The 20,045-nt window shown below is 45.1% G+C and overlaps 4 protein-coding genes and 1 long non-coding RNA gene across 12 annotated transcripts; 1 reads left to right on the top strand and 4 right to left on the bottom strand.

The window, feature by feature from the left end:
* Positions 1-1,206: 1,206 nt before the first annotated feature.
* Positions 1,207-4,681, bottom strand: LOC129600258 (MAP kinase-interacting serine/threonine-protein kinase 1-like). 5 transcript variants are annotated; one of them, XM_055498831.1, is made up of 4 exons: positions 4,061-4,681; positions 2,937-3,975; positions 2,697-2,861; positions 1,207-1,514 (listed from the first exon to the last, which is right to left on the bottom strand). In XM_055498831.1, the coding sequence occupies exons 1-4, from the start codon at positions 4,077-4,079 to the stop codon at positions 1,475-1,477; spliced, it is 1,263 nt and encodes a 420-aa protein (XP_055354806.1). In that variant the 5' UTR covers positions 4,080-4,681; the 3' UTR covers positions 1,207-1,474. The 5 variants fall into 5 exon arrangements, with proteins under 5 accessions (XP_055354806.1, XP_055354882.1, XP_055354962.1 ...); XM_055498907.1 differs by having other exon boundaries at positions 2,827-2,861; XM_055499065.1 differs by lacking the exon at positions 1,207-1,514 and having other exon boundaries at positions 2,179-2,861; positions 2,937-3,726; positions 3,785-3,975.
* Positions 4,682-4,962: 281 nt separating this feature from the next.
* LOC129598728 (uncharacterized) lies at positions 4,963-8,021 on the top strand. Its single transcript, XR_008691792.1, has 2 exons — positions 4,963-5,268; positions 6,231-8,021. It is a non-coding gene; the product is annotated as an uncharacterized LOC129598728 (long non-coding RNA).
* Positions 8,022-8,216: 195 nt separating this feature from the next.
* LOC129589491 (uncharacterized) lies at positions 8,217-9,853 on the bottom strand. Its single transcript, XM_055484308.1, has 3 exons — positions 9,026-9,853; positions 8,814-8,932; positions 8,217-8,222 (listed from the first exon to the last, which is right to left on the bottom strand). Exons 1-3 carry the CDS (start codon positions 9,531-9,533, stop codon positions 8,217-8,219), a joined length of 633 nt encoding a protein of 210 aa, XP_055340283.1. The 5' UTR covers positions 9,534-9,853.
* Positions 9,854-10,167: 314 nt separating this feature from the next.
* On the bottom strand, positions 10,168-11,474 carry LOC129581629 (uncharacterized). Its single transcript, XM_055472825.1, has 2 exons — positions 10,339-11,474; positions 10,168-10,278 (listed from the first exon to the last, which is right to left on the bottom strand). The coding sequence occupies exon 1, from the start codon at positions 11,207-11,209 to the stop codon at positions 10,352-10,354; it is 858 nt and encodes a 285-aa protein (XP_055328800.1). The 5' UTR covers positions 11,210-11,474; the 3' UTR covers positions 10,168-10,278; positions 10,339-10,351.
* A 2,418-nt stretch (positions 11,475-13,892) lies between these two features.
* On the bottom strand, positions 13,893-19,857 carry LOC129580733 (uncharacterized). 4 transcript variants are annotated; one of them, XM_055471416.1, is made up of 3 exons: positions 18,662-19,857; positions 17,326-17,965; positions 13,893-14,958 (listed from the first exon to the last, which is right to left on the bottom strand). In XM_055471416.1, the coding sequence occupies exons 1-3, from the start codon at positions 19,337-19,339 to the stop codon at positions 14,948-14,950; spliced, it is 1,329 nt and encodes a 442-aa protein (XP_055327391.1). In that variant the 5' UTR covers positions 19,340-19,857; the 3' UTR covers positions 13,893-14,947. The 4 variants fall into 4 exon arrangements, with proteins under 4 accessions (XP_055327391.1, XP_055327369.1, XP_055327376.1 ...); XM_055471394.1 differs by lacking the exon at positions 13,893-14,958 and having other exon boundaries at positions 17,103-17,965; positions 18,662-19,406; positions 19,555-19,857; XM_055471401.1 differs by lacking the exon at positions 13,893-14,958 and having other exon boundaries at positions 17,103-17,965; positions 18,662-19,346; positions 19,555-19,857.
* Positions 19,858-20,045: the final 188 nt, after the last annotated feature.

Below are 20,045 nucleotides of genomic sequence, written 5' to 3'. Positions count from 1 at the left end.
TAATAATACGGTAGTACTAAAGTACTGTGTAAAGTGTAGTATTGTTGTTTGTATTGCGTTCACAGAAAGGGACAAATTGTACAACAGTACCGAATATCTTGGTGACCTTACTCCTGTAAATGTTTCCGATCTGTAACCGTAACGTATGTTAGCAAATTTGTACACAAAAATTTTGGTTTCTGTCAAATACAACGATCGACATGGTGTGTTTCCAAATATAGTGAGAGCATTTTGTGAAACGAAAGCATTTTACTGAAGCAACACTGAACCAGTGCAGCACAGCCTTGGATCCGAATGCTAACCATGGCGTTGCCATGCAACCAACGTGACAACAGACAGACAGACAGCAGGAAGACGTACAGAGTACCGCTCCGACTTCGAAAATCTAACTTCAAGTAAATTTTCAATTTATCTTGCTTGCTCAAAAACTAACAATGGCTTCAGCCAAACAGTATCACTGTTTTACTAAAAGTTTGGTACAGAATGACCTTTGCACCAAAACGTTTGCATCTGAAAGAGAGGCATTTGAACACCTTTTCACAGAGGTCAAATTTGGTTGTTGTGAGAACTTGAGAGAAGCGGCGAGTCAGTCTATCAGCGCCTACACCAAATCTCGCAAGACCTTTGTGGCCAAAGAGGATGAATGCCAGTTACTCGTGAACTGCTTCAAGCCGGTCATGCCATTGTATTCAGATCATATTGATCTTATCATGAGAAGCGTAATCACCGCTACAGGACATGATGGGGAAGTCTTGTTCTTCGGTTTTCAGAGCATTTTCGACCTCAAATCCTACCGGGATTTGCGCAAACTTGGCGCGCATATTGGGAAACCTTTGCTGACTAACAGCAAAGCTTTCGATTGCATAATGAAGGCTGACGCTGTAATTTTTCCGTTTTGTTACGGAGGTGACACCATCAACAGTGCCAAGCACTATACGCTGGTTGTGGTTCTGAAGAACAGTAAGCGCAACATGTTGGTACATATACTCTTGCATTGTATTATCTTAAATATGTATAATATAGAAGGCCCACATTGCTCAGGTTCAGATATTCGGGATCTTACAAAGCCTATGTAGATTTTTTTGTGCAATATGCGCAGAAGATAACGACTGGTACCGTGTGTCATCACGATCCGGCGCTTATCTACGCTTGTACTGTACATTCAAGATACCGCGCTGCATAGCTCCGTTTTTTAACATAGCCGTTCTTATTTCTATGAATCATAACTTATGCACCATGGTGCGCTGCACTGGCGGTATACCAGTCAACAGAGAAAGATGTCTGACTCTTCGTATTGTAGTCAAGATGAAAGTTTTGTTCTTTATCTAATGCGTAATCAACATCCGCAGTGTCGTCAAAACGTTATTGTCGTAGCTGTGTATCACATGGATAGTTCAGGAAAATCTTTCACCGATCCGTGGTGCCAGTTTCTGGACAAACTGCGGGAGCTGGATCGTGGTGCAAACCCCCAGCACTACCGCCGGCTCGACCGTTGGCGACGCCCTGTGCAGGTTCTACAAGAGGACATTCAGTCACAGGTACATTCCCGACATGCGTGCTATGTTGCAACATACAACAAGGAAAGCGGCCTACTCAGTTCTAAAAGCAGGGGAACAGTATTGTTTAAAGCGAGGTTATGCCACCTGTGTATAGGAAACATTCTGTTTCGGTGAAAGGTTAGACGAAGTGCGTTACGTACTGAAGTTATTTACCGCGCGATTTTCTGTTTCAACAGTGTATACTTATGTGATTAGCTAGCTAAACTTGTAGGCGGTGACCCTCGAACTGGCTTGCGGCTTACTGGCATCCAATATCGCCACGCAGTTCTTACTGAACTACTGTATTCTGAAGGTGAAGGATAAGCGATGCATCGATCACGCCGTACAGCAGGTCTTGGATTTGTGCCGCCAGATGCAGAAGGCGGAGCGCAATGGCAGCGTGGATAAACCGAAGCGGCTCTGCGCGCGCTTCGTCGGTTACGCCGGATTGGGTGTTTTCAGAACCAAGTGGGACACGTCACGTTATAAAGGTGCTTAACAGGCGGTTATCAGTGCTGTAATATCTGCCCGCGTCACGGTTCATTTTGAACATTATTTAGAATACGCTAAAAGCTGGTGTGGCCTGCGGCGGCAATCAAATGCGTAAAAGCACCATCATATTTGCCGGACAGCGGTTCTATAAGGTGGAGCACAAAAAGTGGGGACCAGATTTTGACAGTACTGCTCCAGAGGACTACATCCCGAAGCGGTTCCGTGTACAACGTATGCGTTTGCGTAAAAAGCGTAACTGAATTAACTGGATGGAAAATTCTTTGATTGTATAACACCTTATTTTGCTTCGTAAAAAGTGTTGCTTTTGTTTGCTTCATACGTTTACGTATATATATATATATGAATCAATAGCTCGTTCTGCTAACCCTGTCTTTATCTTCCTTCCATTTTTTTCGCTAAATTTGTTAACTTTGTTTAAGAAAAAACTGGGTTTTTCGTCATCTTACGATACCGCGTGACTGAGCAGTGCAAATAATAATGGAATACAGACCGTGCAAAATTAAAGTACATACAGTAATCGGTATGCATTAACCTTTGATAACCTTTTCAAAGTGGCGTAAACTGTCCCGTATACAGGAATTGTACTTCCTGTATACCAGGCTATCCCGTATACAGAAAATATAGTGCCTGTGTACCACCTTGTACCTTCTACTACTGACAATAGCCATCGCAAACTTCATGCGCCGGTTTGGCAGCTCTGGTAAGCATTTCCATTTTTTAGTCACCGTGTCATACTGATACAACATGTTCTCCGCTGCGCAAAATATCCGCTCACCGCATTTTGCTACCGCTTGTCCAGGTGGATAAGCACTAAAAAATTAACCTAAACTTCTTTACATTCGTGACTACAGGTCTGGAGCAACAAAACAACTTAGTCTTCATTACCTTCGAGGAATATTTTTCAGGGTAGTCGCACTGCCGTCAGAAATGTTTATTTCCGTAAACATTTCGTCTGAGTTCCAAAAATAAATATTGTCACCTATTGCCACCAGACTTGTATCCGGATGCATATTTAAAGGATGAGCTGGCTCACGTCCCCACCAACGCCACCAATGTCCTTGGGCCACGTTCCAGAAATGGAAATTCACGTTGATCCCGTCATGGTCAGTTACCTTTTCTGTAAATAAAATGGTTCCTCCGATTGTGGTGATTAGCGGTTGATAGTCAAGCTTCCCGAATCCTTGCAAGTACACTGGCGCATGAAGCACTTCTGGAGCGTCTATAGAATCCGTTGATGGATCGAATATCAAACACTGTTTGGAATTGAATCCTCTCATAAAGCGACCACCTGCGAGAAATACTATGACGCTTTTCTTTTGAAGTTCATGCAGTAATTCACTAGCGGATAATCGGCTTCGACTATCTGTGTTCAAACTCTTTCGGATGATGTCCGCTAATTTCTCATTAATCCTGTCGTTCACCACTGGAACGTATCCGTCGATGATCAGGGTGGCGTACTGATAATTGGTCAGTTTACCTCCAGCGTCAACAACATCTCCATCCTTCTCCAGTTGCTTATTACTTACCCATGTGAAGGCTTCGGCCATCTCCAGAATTATACAACCGAGGCTCCACATGTCCGTTTTCCGTCCTGGCGACTCTGTTCCTGACACGACAAATTTTTTTATCATCTCCGGTGACATGTAGCGTGTTGTGCCACGTAACTGGGAAATATCTGCAGAGCAAGTTGCGCTTTCGTTCATTTGCACCAAATCATCTAAATCTCCAATCACCAGTTTCTCGCTGCCAGTTCGGGAAATACTTCGAAGAATATTTCCGGGTTTTAAATCGCCGTTTATTATTTCTTTCCTGTGCAGAAATGACAGTCCTAGGGCAACATCTTTTATTAATCTGATTATGTTTGCGATGCTGTTTAAGAGCCTTTTGGCTTTTTGGACATCCTTTAAAATGGAGGCAAGGTCACCTAAGAAATCAATAGCCGTAATCAAAATCAGCTGTAATGAAAAACCAGTTTCCAGCAATTTGGTAGTTTCACTGCTTAATGTCACCTTTATGGTGGTAGTCCATTGATAGTTCAACGCTCGTCCACCCACCAGCTTTGGTGATAGATACCCTATGATAAACCACCAGGTCTCGTGCTTCAATAGAAAAAGTTGTCTTAAGCTGTTCACGGATTTTCCCCAATTTTTTTGGCAGCAGCAGCTTCGAATTTTATCACTTTGACAGCTAAGAACGCTGGCCCCAAATAATCACCAGCTTCGGTAATTCTGGCTAAATAAACAATTCCGAATGCTCCTTGTCCAATTATGTCGGCACCGGTGTAACGATACTGCAACTTATGACCGATTTCCTCGACTTCGCTGGGATCTCTGAAACTGACGCTCTCCATTTCGGATCACAGATCTATATAAACAAATACGGGTCCGGCTGACGGTAATCTGAACGCTGTTAAGCCTTTTACTGAATCGCGTTTACAGCACAGATTTACTGCTTGAAAACTCTCAAACTCGTAGTATGCCATACACCAGGAACCTTGCCGCAGTGCGTTAATTTTCCAACTGCCTGCAGAAGTCGAACGCAGACACGTATGTTGTATTGATAATTGTGGTATGTCAGATTGGTATGTTATATATAAGTTGCGCTTATTATCACCAAAGCAGTTGATGTTATCATACAGAAGTGGCGCTTGTATCCCTTGACACTTCATCTGAGTACAAGGGGCCCTTGTACTCAGATGAAGTTCACCGTTGTTAAATTGCAGTGTTCTTACGCTGTACGTTTCTGGACTGGTGCAGCTGTATTGAAGTACGAGTAATGCGAAGGAGAGCGTGTAATCTATTTGATATCGCGAAAGTGATAAGACACCATTGCGGTACAACATTTATAGCTCAGCTGCATAACACGCTCAACAAAATTAATAACTGTTAATTCACGTAAAATGAATTCCATTTCACTTGTAGTCACGGGCTCGTGCGGTTTGGTTGCCCCAGTATCACCTTCCATCTGCCAGATTTTGCCCGCCGCCTTGGCAGTTCGAAGTACAGCCGTTGTTGTTATTCACGATTAACCGACTCGTCAACAAGAAGAGCATGAACTTCGCCTCAGAAGTACCATTTCATAATATATTGCTGATTGCTGTAATTAAGCATCGCTGCAGCAGTGAAGTTTGACAGTTATATTTTTTTTAAACGTGATTTGGGTTACCACGTTCAGTGACTGCACGAGACCCCTATCGACCTCGGGGCTTTTGTTTAGAGTAAGTCTGACCTCGGGTTAATTTTCAGCGCATTTTTCTGGTCCCTGTACACCGAATTTGCACATAGTATTGCCAAGTTAGGGTGTTTTGGTTTCAGCAGTTTGTTTCAACGGCTGCTCTGTTGAAACGCGTTTCGTAGCAGAGTTGAAAATTCAGACGCTTTTTTTTCTTCGCGTAGTCACGATAGTCACCTGACTCACTTGTAGGCATACCGTTGTCGCTAAAGTGACTCCTTGTAGGCATTGTCGCAGACTTATTTCCGTCTAGCAGCAACACGTTGACTATGCAAGCGGCTAAGAAAGATGTTTGAGCAGGAGTGGCCTCCCCGTACACCCGCACCAGTGTGGGTGCTAAGTTGCTTTGCTGTATTTTGATGGTATTTTTCTTCATCTACCAGATCTTCAATCTGGTAGATTCTTCAGTTGCTAGCTATCGTCGTCTGAGCTACCTGCTGTCCTTTTGGCTCCGCAGCATTCTGCTGCGGGAGCTTCTGTAGTATCTTGTGAGTTGGCCGATAGAGTGCGCAGTTGATTGTCGGGTGTTTTGCGTTTCCGCATAGCTCGCAGCGTACAACACTGCTCACTCAGCAGGATAGATTCCGTTTCTGCCTTGCCCTTGGATTCTTCCAGAATCCACCGTCATAGATGCGTAGTTGGAAATACTGTCTCTTGTGACCTTGTCCGATATTTTGGTAATCGCTGGCATCGTCTACCTATACATGAGAGTCTCGTGTTTAGGAAAAACGATATCACATTACTAAAACATCGGATGGCATGGCATATCTTTAGCTCTTGTTAGTTAACATAATATTTATGTCAAATTACCCGGTACGTCTGCATACCATCAAGCACGAAATATTAAGTAAGAAGCTGTCTTTTTATAACCTGTTGCATCGTAACGCGTCCAATTTTTTGTTGAATTTGAATTGGATTTCGTTGTACTTTGTATCTTCGGTTACACAGTGGCTAATGGGATTTGAGAATCCGCTTCCGGGTGCTATAATAAACCTTAACTTGGTGGCCAAAGTGGACCAATCATGTGAACGCGGAACTCAATGCCTGGTTCCTAGACGACGGAACCCTGGGCGGTGCACCGACGACGGTTGCTGATTGTTTCCGCCGACTTATTGAAGGCGCGCTTGCTGTCGGTTTGCAAGTTAACGAGGCTAAATGCGAACTGCTGGTATTTGGTGGGTCATCTGAATCGCAGCGCGATGTCACAGCGGAATTCTCGAGCGTTACCCACAACTACGTATTCTGACGGAATCCACCATGTCTTTACTCGGTGCACTCGTACTGGATGAAGCAATCGGGCCTGTACTGAACGAGAAGGCCAGTACCTTGAAGTTGATGTGTGAACGACTTCAGTTACTACCTGGTCATCAAGCCTTGTTTCTCCTTAAAAATTGTCTCGGCGCCCCGAAAATTATCTACATGTTGCGGTACTGTAATGCATGGAAATACCCCGCATTACTATATCAGCTGGACGAAGCAATGCGCTGCTGTTTCCAGAATTTGTCGAATGTACTGACTAATCACAACGACTACCCGCCTTGGCGTCAAGCAACGTTACCGGTTAGCAGAGGTGGAATCGGCATCCGCCGGTCGGAAGAATTATCCCTTCCAGCCTTCCTGGCTTCGATTCATTCCGTATCCGGTTTGCTATCCGCACTGCTGCCTAACCACGCCGCTGCTGACGTCACTGGTGCCTCGGAGTCATGGAAATTAAAAGCCCGTCAACCCGTACTCCCGGAAGCTGCATTTCGGAAGTCCCAAAAGGCCTGAGACTTGCCATTATTCAACGTGTCTCTTGCGGCCCTGCTGGAGGTGTTTCAAGACGAAGTCAACACAGCGCGCCTGCTTGCCCAGTCCAGACCAGAGGCCGGCATCTGGTTGAACGCATTACCGTCCGCTCACATCGGTAATCTACTGGGCGATGACGAACTGAAGATCAGCATCGGCCGCCGTCTCGGTGCTACAATTTGTGAACCCCACGACTGCGTCAAGTGCCACAAACCTGTTGGTTTTTTACGGGCACCACGGGCTGTCATGTGCCTTTTCCGCCGGGCTGCATCCACGTCACGGCGCGTTGAACAGCATTGTCTGCAGAGCCTTTGTATCCGCTGGTGTGCCCGGGAAACTGGAGCCGCAAGGCACCTCTCACACCAATGAACGCCGCCCAGATGGCTGCACGACTTTTGCATGGAAACGCGGATTATGCCTCGCTTGGGACGTGACCTGTGTAGACACTGTTACGCTTTCACATGTCAAGGCCACTTCCACCACAGCCGGAGCGGCCGCCATGCAAGCAGAGTTACGGAAATCAGGACTATATTCCTCTGGTCGGCCGCTAACTATTCGTCCCGATCGCCTTCGAAACACTGGACCCGTGGGGACCGTCGGCGATCGCCATCATCAAAGAACTGGGAAAAAGACTGCAGCAGCACACCGGAGAAGCACGCTCGCACGAATTTCTGCGGCAGCGATTGTCCATAGAAATTCAACGGGGAAATGCGGCGTCAGTGCTGGGCACGATGGAAGGACTGGATAAGCTGAACGAAATTTTTCTGTTATAGTTTAGCGTGTTTTCTTTTCTTCAAATTGGTGTATTGAGGCACTGATTTGACCAATAAAGTAATGAATATCGTATGACATTCTGACTACAGGATGCACGCAAACAATGGAAAAAAATTATTTGTCGGTGCACGAAAGCTGAAATGCATAATACAAATGTATAAACTCATGTTACTTTGATCGTTTCACTTTCCTTGAAACCGAACTACACAGAGCCTAACTTTTCAATCGAATATAATATTATGATTATATGTACAACAGTACAAGTACTTCAATACAAAGTACAGAAAATATAACTGTACGAGTAATCTTCAACCGAAGTTACGGAATTGTTCACGTAATCACAAGATAACTAGGAAAATGCACCGCTGTAGGCTAGCACTAAAAGACCGAAGCGAAGCTAGACATCATTTTCATCTCAGAACATGTGCGGCCAGTTTAATGCATAAGTACAATTAAGTATTGATGTGCACAGACAGCACAGTTAAGAGTGGCCAAAATGAAATGAATTACGCAGAAACACACAGTTGGGCTATTGAATGTTAGTTTTTACGACATGCATTTCAGCCGCTCTAATTCGCGCCTTCTTTGTTGAGTTGCTTTCTTGTGTTTTATTGACTGCAACAGAAGAAACGGAAAGACTGGTTCAATGGCCAAACCGCTCCAAGTTTTAACGCGTGAAAATCCGACGTAGATGAGTCCCGACGCAAATTCCGGTTTTCCAATATGCACCACGGCTTTGTCGCATGTTATCCCTTGGCCTTTGTGAATTGTAATGGCCCAAGCCAATGTTAATGGGAACTGCGTTCTGGAACAGCTTTGAGACCTTTCCATCCACTTGGTAGTTATGGGGGTTATAGGCACGCAATTATTTGCAAACGTTGGGCCAGTGTATTTATCAAATTCCACGAAAATGGCGTACGGCAGGGAATCAGACGGCGATGTTCCAGGTTCGTACACAATGTCCCTTACATATCCCAACGCTCCATTAACGAGCCCCTTTGACGTCCACAGGTTTCGTTTGAGCATAACTCTACTGCCTCGTGACAGATATAAAGTAGGTTCCAAACCCATTGCCTGCTCTTCTGTTCCTGTTGAATGAACAGAATATCCACATTTTAAACAGATAAACAGAAAATACTAAGTTTGTCTGTATGCAGAAATAAAATGGTATGACAATTAACCTTTCGCCGCAGTGCTACCGTTATGGTCCGCCCTTATTCTGGCCACCGGCATGTTAAGCTGTGTCAGGGCGTTCTCATTGTAGTTTTTGGCTGGTTCTCTTTCCGAAAACAGATGTAACGCCCCACGGAAGTTGATCTGCTCTTCAGCAGGCAAAAGTGAGTAAACCCTTGTCATCATTTTATTGTAATCTTCTTCGGTTGAGTCACCGGTGCTGATGCGGTCTAGAGCATCTCGCAAATGTTGCTGGTCAGTGTTGCCGCCGCTTTGCCGGTGGGACGTTTGCAGAATAAAAGACTTATTGAAAGCAGTTCGATATACCATCTGGCCGTAGTCGGCCAACTCCCCGTTAAAGCCATCCCCGTACAGTGGCCTGTCGAGCACCGGTGGTAATTGGTTGATATCGCCGAACAAGCATACAATGAGGCCACCAAAGGGTACATCCGAGTTTTCAGGCTTTGCTTGCCGGCATCGCTTATCCATTTTGGCAAACAATGAGCATCCGATCATACTAAACTCATCGATGATCAAACAGGAAATATTCTCAAACTCTGCCTGGAAACGATTCAGTTCTTCTCCTTCTAAATCCAGAAACTTTTTGTTGACGGGTATATGTAGAACCGAGTGTATTGTTTCTCCTTCGATATTATTGGCTGCAACACCAGTTGGGGCTAAAAGTTTGTATGACTTTGGCCCATATCCAGCGGAGGTCCGAAGTTTGATGATATTACGGTTGACTTGCCACTTCCAGCCTTCCCCTGAACCACGGTAAGCTTATTTTCCACTGTTCCATCCAGTTGTCCGCAAAAATAATCGAACACTGCGCGCTGTTCACCGGATAGCACTACATTAAGCGGTAGATGTGGTTGATCGCCTGCTTCGTTCCCATCCGATTTGTTCCTTTCTAGAAAGGTGTTAGCGCCACCAATGCCGGCGAAGTGGTTGTATGATGCGGTCCAGTCAAAATCCTTATCGATCTGGCGCATGCCGAGTTCTACCCTTGGCAAATCAGCATTTGGGGCGTGCCCTTGCAGAACCATATACTCTTCCTGTTCGCGATGCTCATTGATTTCCTCGTCGTCAGACAGGTCAATATTATCTTCTGCATCGGGCAAGTTGGTTTCGCTGGGAATGTCAAGTGTTACGTAAATGCTTTCCCACGTTTCTTCAGGACCACGGACAGAATCGGAGTTTCTCCAAGGTGAATGTAGCAAAACTTGCTGCCGGTAAAATTCTTCGTCTTTTAGTGCATCGCCTGTAAATATTCAGTGTTAAAATTAATGCTAACAGGTTCACTTCATTGCTGGTCGGTTACCAGTGAGCGTCAGTCAAGGAAATACCCGCACAACGGCTTCCTTGTTCGCCGCTCTTTTTCTCCAGTTCTGTCGAGACCAAGAATATTTCGACGCTACTTCAAACAGCGACAGTCCCTCCATCTCCGGAATACGTAACTTGTATTTCTCTAGGATTGTTTTCCCTTGTCCTTCAGGTGAATCATCATCAGTCTTTACACTTGTCAGAGGAACCCATTCATCGTTTTTTAAAGTGATGTTGACAAAACTGCGCGAACTGCGGTACAAATCGTGCCCCATCAGTAGATGCATGCATTCTTGTGCAGAAATATCTCGTTCTGATATGGATTTAGTGAGCAGTTTCTGAATTGATTTTCTCGCTTTATCTGATCCAGAGGCGCCCGCATCCAAAATTGTGCGAAAGATTTCTGCATAGGTGGCGGATCTAGGTTCACCTTTCGAGGCATACTTTGCGACGTAGTTGATAACGGCTTGCTTATCGGTAATTGCAGAAACGTCCACATTCGCTCGCCAAGCCTGCAGAATCCCTCTGTTGTGGCGGTTGACTCGAGGGTCATTCCGTTTGGGAGTGTAGCCCCACTTCCCGTCCGTTGCACACAAAGTGCTGACAGCTAGCAGCTTTTGCGGAAAATCAAAACGGCATTTTTCTGGACCGCTTTTCTTGACCTTTTTTAAACATGTTTCCGGTTTGCACATTGTATGGCGTTGAACTTTGTTGACGAGATTGACGTAGTCTGTATCCCAGTCGGCAACAGCGGTTGGGCGGATACCAGAAGGATGTTGTAAGGGAGCGATGGCGTTAATATCGGGGTTTGTAGCCGTTATGATTCCATCAAAATAGTCAGTTACATTTTGCACTTCGTCTGCATTCATCTCGTTCAGTCGGGTAACATCAGGTGCTCCGTCAAGCCATAACAGCCCATGCAGGTGAACGCTTCCACGGTGTTGAAACTCATATCGGTACCAGTAATCCTTGATCTTTAGTTTCGGCCCGAGTACTTTATGTATAAATATCTGCGACCTTTCAATAAAGAACCAATCTGCTATCAGCGGATTTTCCTGTAGCGCCTTTGTTTTCTTTCTAAGTGCTTCCCGTTCAGTGCATTTCTCTAAGTCCGTTTGGAGATCGATTAGGTCGTATAACTCTGGCCAGTAAAGATCTGCAGCTGACAAGGTTATAAACAATGTAGGAACTCCAATTGATCTGACCATATCCCCCAATTCCGCACTCCGTTGAAACCAATAGGATCTGGTTCCCCGTAGCTTTGATCCGTAATTCATAATTTGTTTAATTAAATTGGGGTTGGCATTCAGCATTTCACGTAGCTGTTCAGAGGTCACGTTTCCCAGCGAACTTTTTCTAACAAAAATTTGTCCCGTTTGAATTGCTTGCCACCGCATTAGGCTGTTCAAAGCAAAAAATCGAAACGTGGGGTGTTTTGCAAATCGACCATCCGAAATGCGCATCAAGTGCTTGAAATATTCGGCTTCGGATACTGGTGTATGCCGGCCTCTGTTGTCTCGTAAATCTGCATTTCCAGTTGGCAAAAGACAGGGAAATGCTTGCGCCACGTAACCCGCAGTATTGAATTCGTCAATCGGTATATCTGCCATTGCTGGATACGGTACACGGGTATTGTCCGCACCAATTGCGTCCCTTATTTTAGCTGCTTGATTGCTTTGCAGTATGTTAGGGACTCCTGTATCGTTCACACGTCCATCGTCTCCGGGTAGCACGAAATCGTCTCCACTTATACTCGTCAGTAGTGAGTGGATGTTGCCATTTTTTGGTAAAGATTTCAACGCAGCTTCATCGATTTCGATATCTTTATACCACATGTTGTTTCGTTTGAGCCATACCAGGGCGCGCCGTATCTTTACTGATGATACGTTGAACGCCGTGTAATTGTCAGCATCCTGGCGGTTAACAACCACAACTGATATCAGGTCACTCGGAAGATGAGGCAGTTTCTTGGCAAATTCTTTTACGTCTTGAAGAAAATTTATCACGTTGCCAGAATAACCGAGTTGTTGTCCTTTTCCAATTTTGTAAACGGATACAACGGGATGAACTCGGGCAATCAACTGTTGCTCAACAAAGGACAGACACTTTAGTTCTGGTGGCACTTCGCCGGGGTGCATGTTGTTCGCCTTCGTAAATTTTGGATTTGGTTTCCGGCAATGTGCGCAGAGCTGTTTTTTGTCAATTTTCAATCCTGGCCAAGCTTCGTTGCAACCCTTGCAGGTGGACCATTTCAGTGATCGCATTTTTTGCTCAAGTTCTTTTGCTAATATATGTGGGATTAACTGTTGCTGATTTGCCGTACGACGCAAAGCGGCGCGTTCCCTCTTTCGCCGGTTAACGCTTTGTTGTTGTCCAGATTGTGCAATAGCACTTCGTCTTCGGACAGCCGCTTCCCGGTCACGGCGTTGCTTGGATTGGCGCTGCGCAGACGTCATGCTCGCTCTCCTTGTCGCTTGACGGGCATTCTGTTGCCTCTGTTTATTTCGACGTACACTTTCCGTTGCTTGTGCTATTGGGTTTTCTGCTCGGCGCAATGCATGCCGTTGTCGTTCCCGTCGATTTACACTATTTTGCTGCCCATTTCGCGCATTAGCACTACGCCTTCGTGCAGCCGCTTCTCGGTCTCGTCGTTGCTTTGATCGCCGCTGTTCAGACGACATACTGGCTCTTCTTTTTGCCTGGCGCTCATTTTGGCGTTTCCTTTGATCCTTGCGCCGCACGTTGTCTTCGGTTAGTTGGGACGACGAGCTTCTACGGTCTACAAAATTCTAATTAATAATTGTCTGCCTAAAAGTACGTCGAATAATGCTCGCACTTGTTGGTGGAGATAAACGATTACTGGGTGATCTCTTCGACGGAAGTGGTTTTGCTGCGCGGCGCAAAGCGGTATCCCGTCGTTTTGCACTCTGTTGTTGGCTGGATTGCTGCATATTTCGGCGTCTAAGAACGGCAGCATCTCGGTCGCGGCGTTGCTTGGAGCGTCGTTGTGCGGACGTCATTGTGTCTCTTTTTTTTGCTTGGCGAGCATTCTGGTTGATACGCCTCATTGCTCCTTTGCTGTTTTGCGAGGATGAGCTGCTTCGATCTATGCAGTACCCAATGATGATTGTAGCACAAGACTGCGTAAAATGGTTAGCCAGACTACATACTTTGTCGTGGCGGTGTGCGGTAACCGGCTGCCTGAGGAGATTGGTCAGTGACTTTTGAAGGTCCTAATAAAACGGTCTCTCTGTTCGTCACCCACGCAGTTTTTTTCGATAAAGTATCCAACCTACCTGCAGAGTCATCCCGCCTCCTTCGTGGTGATCGTCCCAGTGACGTTTCGGCTTTTCGCTTTCGAGTCATTTCCAAGATAATATCAGATTATGATGAAAATCTATTTTCTATCATGCCGGTATGTGACCTTTCTCTTTTTCAAGCCTTGCCATGTTAGTGCGGTTTTATGAATTAGGTTGTGTGTACATATATCCATAACAACAACATGCAGTACATAGTTGAACTTGAGAACTTCTAAAGTACTAAGTGCTTAAAAATAACATGAATACATATAATTGTATTCAGCGTGACCGACGCGCAGCGTGACCGACGAAATACAGCGTGACCGACGTGCGTGACCGACGCACAGAAATTCCTGTTTTCTTGAACATAGAGGACCTTCGCTTCGCTTCGGTCGATAAATGGAGGAAAAATCGCTAATAAAATTCTACCGCTTAGTGTTACGTTCGGAACGTTTCCCAGTGGTAACCGTATCCAACCCACGTTCCATAGGATCCTCTAAAACATCCGACAATTGCACCACACCGCACAAATTCAGCGGAATTACTGCGCGCGCAATACGTGACGGTCCCAGCTCGTTCGCCGTTAACGTTAAAGATAATTGTGTCACAACATGACGCAAGTGCACCTCGAGCTATCTCTTTAAAGCATTCCATGAGGGGCTAGCTAGAACTACGCAAATGGATGCGACGCCGACAGAAAACCATGCGCTGGATCCGTTGGCCTTCCACACTCAGTACTTGCTGCACACAGTCAAGTACGCCGAAACTCGATGCTTGAGTCTCCCACCAATCTTTGTCATAATCCAGGAAGCAGAGGGTATGCGTCGTTGAGTAGATGTGTTTAAACACGCAGCTGTACACTGCGTAATGCGCCAAGTCCTGATACAACCACAGTGATGTGAAAACACTCCGGTGAAACGACACGCGCATCTCGTTGCACACTTCCGCTGACATCAGAATAGGCTCCCATGCGTGGCACGTGCGTCGACACCTCAGACGTCCGATGGTGTCTAGTGACTGGAAGATCTCCACCACAAGTATTCGATCCAGCGGCATTCCGGGTCGGTCGGTTGCATTCGGCTGCTCCGACGTGGGTATGGCCACTGGATTCCAGCTGCATCGGTATTCTTGTCCACATTTTACGTACTGCTGAACACGAGTTTCAGATGGGACTAAGAAATCCTCCTACAAAATTCGATTCAAACATAATCAGGAATTTCAAGGTGTGTTTTGAAGGTACGGATAGGAAACTTCGCAATTGAGCTGAGGGTATTGCAGTTCTTCCTCCAAAATCGGTCACTTCGGTCTTCAGCTATTTACTATAAATATTTGGTCACTTAGAGTTACAGGTTTCATTTAAGAGTTATCAGCTTCTATCTGGTTTCATTTAAGAGTTATCAGCTTCTATCTGGGATACATTTTGCGTCTTTTGATGATATTGCTTTATGGTATGGTGATATTAATTATTTTTTGATGATATGATTGATTTTGCTTTTTACGGATACGGTAATTATCGAATTACATAAAAGCCATGGGCGTATATTTTTCGGAACACCTCGAGAAGGGCTCCAATTAGGGGTGGGGGGGGGCGGAGGATGTTTATAATTCAGTAATCGCGGTTGCAGTTTGTGCCTTGAAATTCTTGAGCGAAGTTACCATACTTCAAACCAAGAACTGCACATTTATGCGGGTCACAACACATAGGAAACTGATTGCACAGAAGCGTTTGATTAAAGTGACTGTGATATGAGAACCCGATATTGCTTAACCGTATATAAAGCGTAATTTAGTTCAGTTTTAATACCTATTTTATTTTTCAACAAAACAAAAATACTGCACTAGACGCGGGTTCCTCAGAAGAAAACTTGCGAGACAATAACTCCCTTGACTCGCAATATCCGCGCTGCGCTGCAAGTACACAATCCCTTCAGTAGATAAAACCAGGCATCGCGCATCGTACGTGTCATAGATTTGTTGGCAAAACGCCGCCTCTAAAGCAGGCGTAGAACACTTCCAGTACTGGTCGGGCGCTTGAACGGAACGGATGACAAAATCGCCGGGTCCAATGATCCGCCGCTGCATTTCCCTGTCGGACGGGGGAAAGCGTATTTGCGACTGTCTCACTACTTTGCGAACCCTAGTACCGCTTAACTCCACTTCTACGAAGGCGTAATCATGGTCCTCTACGAAATCGTACATGACCAGTTTCCCGGGATGCCACAGCCAAGCACTGTCTGGGCGGTCACGCAGCAGCACCTGTACATCCAGTTTGTCAGCTCCCGCTGGTGGTGGGCAGTAAGAATCCTTCCAGGATTTGGGAAAACGCCAGTCCCAGTGGAGCCGTTTTCTATCGAGCCACGACGCGAAGATCTTTCCGAGTTTGACTCGCACCGATCGCTGGCCGGAACAGTGGAAGTCGATCACCAAATTGGTATCCTCTACGTTAATAACACTGCCGTGCTGCAGCTTACCGCTGTCATCCAGCATTACATCAACCGAATTCCATGCTCTTAATTTCCGTTCGGTAGTTTCGTAAAAGTGCATTGCTTCAGCTGCCAGTTAAACTACTTTACACATAGGAAAAATTTATTTATACTATTTTGCACATAAGAAAAAATATTCAACCTGCCATTAAATAGAGCAAAGTCGGTATTCGTGTGTTCTTCTTTCGCGATTGCGATTTATAGCGTACTGAACAATCGTTCCGCTACTCGGTAGTTACACGAGCTGCAGTAAAAGAAATAAGCTTGCGATACGATAACAGTAACAGATAAAAGTGAATGCCAAATTTTATATTATATGCATATCCTAATGCCGGATTGAGTGGAAAAAGAAGTAGCGAAGGCGAGCAGGTGCGCCCGAAGCAGACACAGATAGTACAAAAATACGTCAAGAAAAGCGGTAATTAAAACATTTACTCTGGTAAATTCCAACTTGTGTCATGAAAAGCTGCTACCTATCACGCAAATTCTTACCGATGCTGCAGTTGCATTCAGGTATGATGTCACGCTCGAATTTCTGTGCTTAATTAAATGGCTGCACTAGCTGCTAAGAGAGATATCGCTGATTTCGCTGAATAATACTATTATAGTGCAAAGATAAGACATATCAGAATTAATTAATAATCAACGCACCGCGTGTCAATTCTTCAGCTTATCTAATGCAAGGCTGAACATGCAGGAAACGCATTGAGACCTTATTTCCAGCCCCGCCAGAAAAGCATGACAATCCATAAAGTGTACAAAAAATCTCACAAACTCTGGTGCTAATTGGTAAATTGACTGAATACGCAATAGGAGATCAATATTTTGATAGTCTAAAATTAATAACCATCTAATAAAAATTGTGCGGCACCGGGCGGAGAATACGATAATTTTGTGAGTCATCCAACTACTTCATTGCGTTCCGAAACAGCAGGCACTCATTATGGAAAAAAAGCACTGCATGGCGCATCAATCGAAACTTTATTTTAACAACATTCGCTTCTAAAAATGTACACGATTTTACGGTAAAGTACGTTAACAATCGCGAAGGCGCTTTTGCCGCTTTGAGTTACATTTTTTAATATTTATTTGTTTTATGAACAATCGCTTCCCAGCAGACCTTCTACATGTTTCCCAAAACATTCCGCTTTTGCACCATCACCATTTCGCTTGCGTTCAGTGGGATAACGGCGTACACGATACGTGATTCCGCGTGCTCGCTTGTCAACACGACGTCTTTATGGATAATTTTTTCACAACATGACGCCAGCGCATCGTAATTTTGGGTCATCTCTTCAAAGCATTCCATCAGAGGCTTGCTAGTGCCGTGCACGTGGATATGAAACCGAAAGAAGACCAGTCGTTGGATGCGACGCCCAACCCCACCCAGCACCTGCTGCAAACAGTCAAGCACGCCGGTTCTCCAATCCTGATTCGGTTGCCAACCATCATCGTGGTCAAGGAAGCAGATAGCGCACGTTGCCGGTGTCACGTGTTTAAGGACGCAGCTGTACACTGCATAGGGCGCTAAATCGTGGTCCAACCACCGAGACGTGAAATCGGTGCGGCCAAACGACACCCGGACATCGCGGCAAGCCTCATTTGACGTAAGAATGACCTCCCACCGGTGGCAGGTACGTCGACACCGCTGGCGTCCGATGGTATCGAGGGACTGAAAGATCTCAACTAGCAGCAGGCGTGGCAACGGAAAGCAACGTTCCTCTTGCATAAGCGGCGTTTCTTCGTTGGTTTTTATGTGCGCGGGGTTCCAGAAGCGCAGATAGTCTCGACCGCATTTCACGTAATGCTTGGCAAAATATTCCGCTTGGATTAAGGAATCCAGCTATTGTACAGAACTTCATTTTACTTAGATCTCACTTTTCACGGCATTTCTGGCGATCGCTGTTTCTTTTTTAGCGTATGAAACTTTATTAAGAACACGTAGAAATAAATTTCTAAACAGAAAGCAAGATCCAAAGTAGATAGAGAATTTAAAAACAAGAAACTTAAGAAGCTTATGACTCTGAGATAGTTCATCAACCTAAGAACAAAAAAAGCGGAAAATTAAGAAAGAAAAACATAGATAACTAAAAATTAAAATACTTAAAAAAATTAAACTCAAAGAAATCTCAAAGAACCAAAACAATCCAAGAAAAGCTTAAGAACTAACCTAGAAACAACTTTGAAAAAGGAAAGCGTGACTCTGCATAGTAGAAAATTAGAAATACTACGACCATAACCAGTACAAGTTCCCTTGTCACTACCAGTACTATTTCCGCGACGGAACGGAACCGACATATGGACCGGGCAGGAAGTGCACTACCTATTATTATCTTTAGGACCCTTATTTATTATTACTGGAGGGATATTATTTATTGTAGAAATTATTATCATAACTTTTTTTATTTACTTGTCATTATTTATCTTTTTATTTATTGTTTTGTATTGTTATTACAATTATTTATTATTACTGGAGTCATTTCCCTATTGTGAAAATGAAAATAAGCAGAAGAGGCACACTGCATTTAGGTGCACGTACGAGATGACGCTTGTCTGGAATCGCGAACCCGTTCGTGCGTTGCAAATAGTGAATCAAATTGCTGAATACTAAAAGGCACCGTGCATGGTACATGTCATCGATTAGCTGACAAAACGCCGCCGTTAACTCCGGCGTGTAAATAAACTGCCAGTATCCGTCCGGCAGATCCACGGTGCGCATAACGAACTCACCGGCTTGAATGATCCGTCGTCGCATCTCGTCTTCGGACGGGGGAAAGCGTACCTGCGACAGACGAACCAATTCGTGAACCGTAGTTCCGCCCAACTGCACTGCCACAAAGACGTATTCATAGACCTCGACGAAATTGCACATGAGCAGTTTCCCGGGATGCCACAGCCACGGACCGTCAGGGTGGACACGCAACAGCACCTGCACATCCGGTTTGTCGGATTCCGCGGACGGAGGGCAGTAGGAATTTGTCCATGATATGGGGAAGCGCGAGTCCAACCACAAACACTTTTGGTCGATCCACGAGGCAAAGACCTTCCCGAATTTCACCAGCATCGACCGCTGACCGGCACAGTAAAAGTCAATGATCAAGCCGCTGTCCCTTACGTTGATAACGCTTCCGTGTTGCAGTGGACCGTGTTTATCCAGCAACGCATCTACCGAATTCCATGCCCGCAGTTTTCGCTCAGTTGTTTCGTACAAGTGCATTTCCGCTCTAGATTGATCACCGCCAACGGATTCAATTTGAGTTTAAGTCTTAGGACAACTTATCTGACTACAAGCCCGTCCGGGTAATGAGCACGTAAAGGTACAGCTAACCCATATTAAGCGCGATGTTAGCGCTTAGCACGATGGCCACTACACTACGTTTGCCACAATGCGTAAATGCGCTCCGCAGTTAGATTGTCCCTTACTGCACCCACCGTTTTCTGGTCACCTTCCGCAGGCAACTACGATTATTTGCATTGAAATATATGGCGTGCACCAGGCCACCAGCCAGCCAAAGGCATGTTACGTGGTTGAACAGTTAAGCGTGGTGTTGCGTAGTATCTTGTTTGGCGTAATCCATGAATTTACATTTTTCGCTGTTCTCTATCGTGCTCATCATCCGGACGGGCTTGTACGTGCTTCATTCATTCCAGAAACAGAACACTTTTCACCCCACAAATTCAGCAACTTTCTTAAGAACCCAGAAAACAGTTTGCTAATACGTAGAGCTAAACTCAGTGTTTGTAAGTGTTTGCACTGTTGGTTGCAGGTACCGGTATTTGTTTATACTGTATATTACTCCGATTTGCGCGGTTTAGTAGCGCATTGAAGTTCAATGTTCAATGATTGAACAGTCATTCCACTGATTGAGAATTGCTTAGCACGCAGGTGCAGCTTTGCATGCGGCGATCAGTCATAAGCGTTA

Source organism: Paramacrobiotus metropolitanus, unplaced genomic scaffold, assembly GCF_019649055.1.
Source record: "Paramacrobiotus metropolitanus isolate TYO unplaced genomic scaffold, Prichtersi_v1.0 Parri_scaffold0000001, whole genome shotgun sequence".
Lineage (NCBI taxonomy): Eukaryota > Metazoa > Tardigrada > Eutardigrada > Parachela > Macrobiotidae > Paramacrobiotus > Paramacrobiotus metropolitanus.
This window is presented reverse-complemented; position numbering and strand designations above follow the sequence as displayed.

Bases quoted from the DNA above. Each gene is read 5' to 3' on its own strand.
- LOC129600258 (XM_055498764.1), bottom strand. The intron at 2,862-2,936 runs GTAATGAAGACT...TTAATTTTTTAG, and splicing joins CTGAAAAATATTCCTCGAAG to TGCTTATCCACCTGGACAAG.
- LOC129589491 (XM_055484308.1), bottom strand. From the start codon at position 9,533: ATGATCGGATGCTCATTGTTTGCCAAAATGGATAAGCGATGCCGGCAA. The intron at 8,933-9,025 runs GTTAATTGTCAT...TTCATTCAACAG, and splicing joins CGGTAGCACTGCGGCGAAAG to GAACAGAAGAGCAGGCAATG.
- LOC129581629 (XM_055472825.1), bottom strand. From the start codon at position 11,209: ATGAATGCAGACGAAGTGCAAAATGTAACTGACTATTTTGATGGAATC.
- LOC129580733 (XM_055471394.1), bottom strand. From the start codon at position 19,339: ATGCACTTGTACGAAACAACTGAGCGAAAACTGCGGGCATGGAATTCG. The intron at 17,966-18,661 runs GTACGTGCACCT...TCTGTACAATAG, and splicing joins TTCCAGACAAGCGTCATCTC to CTGGATTCCTTAATCCAAGC.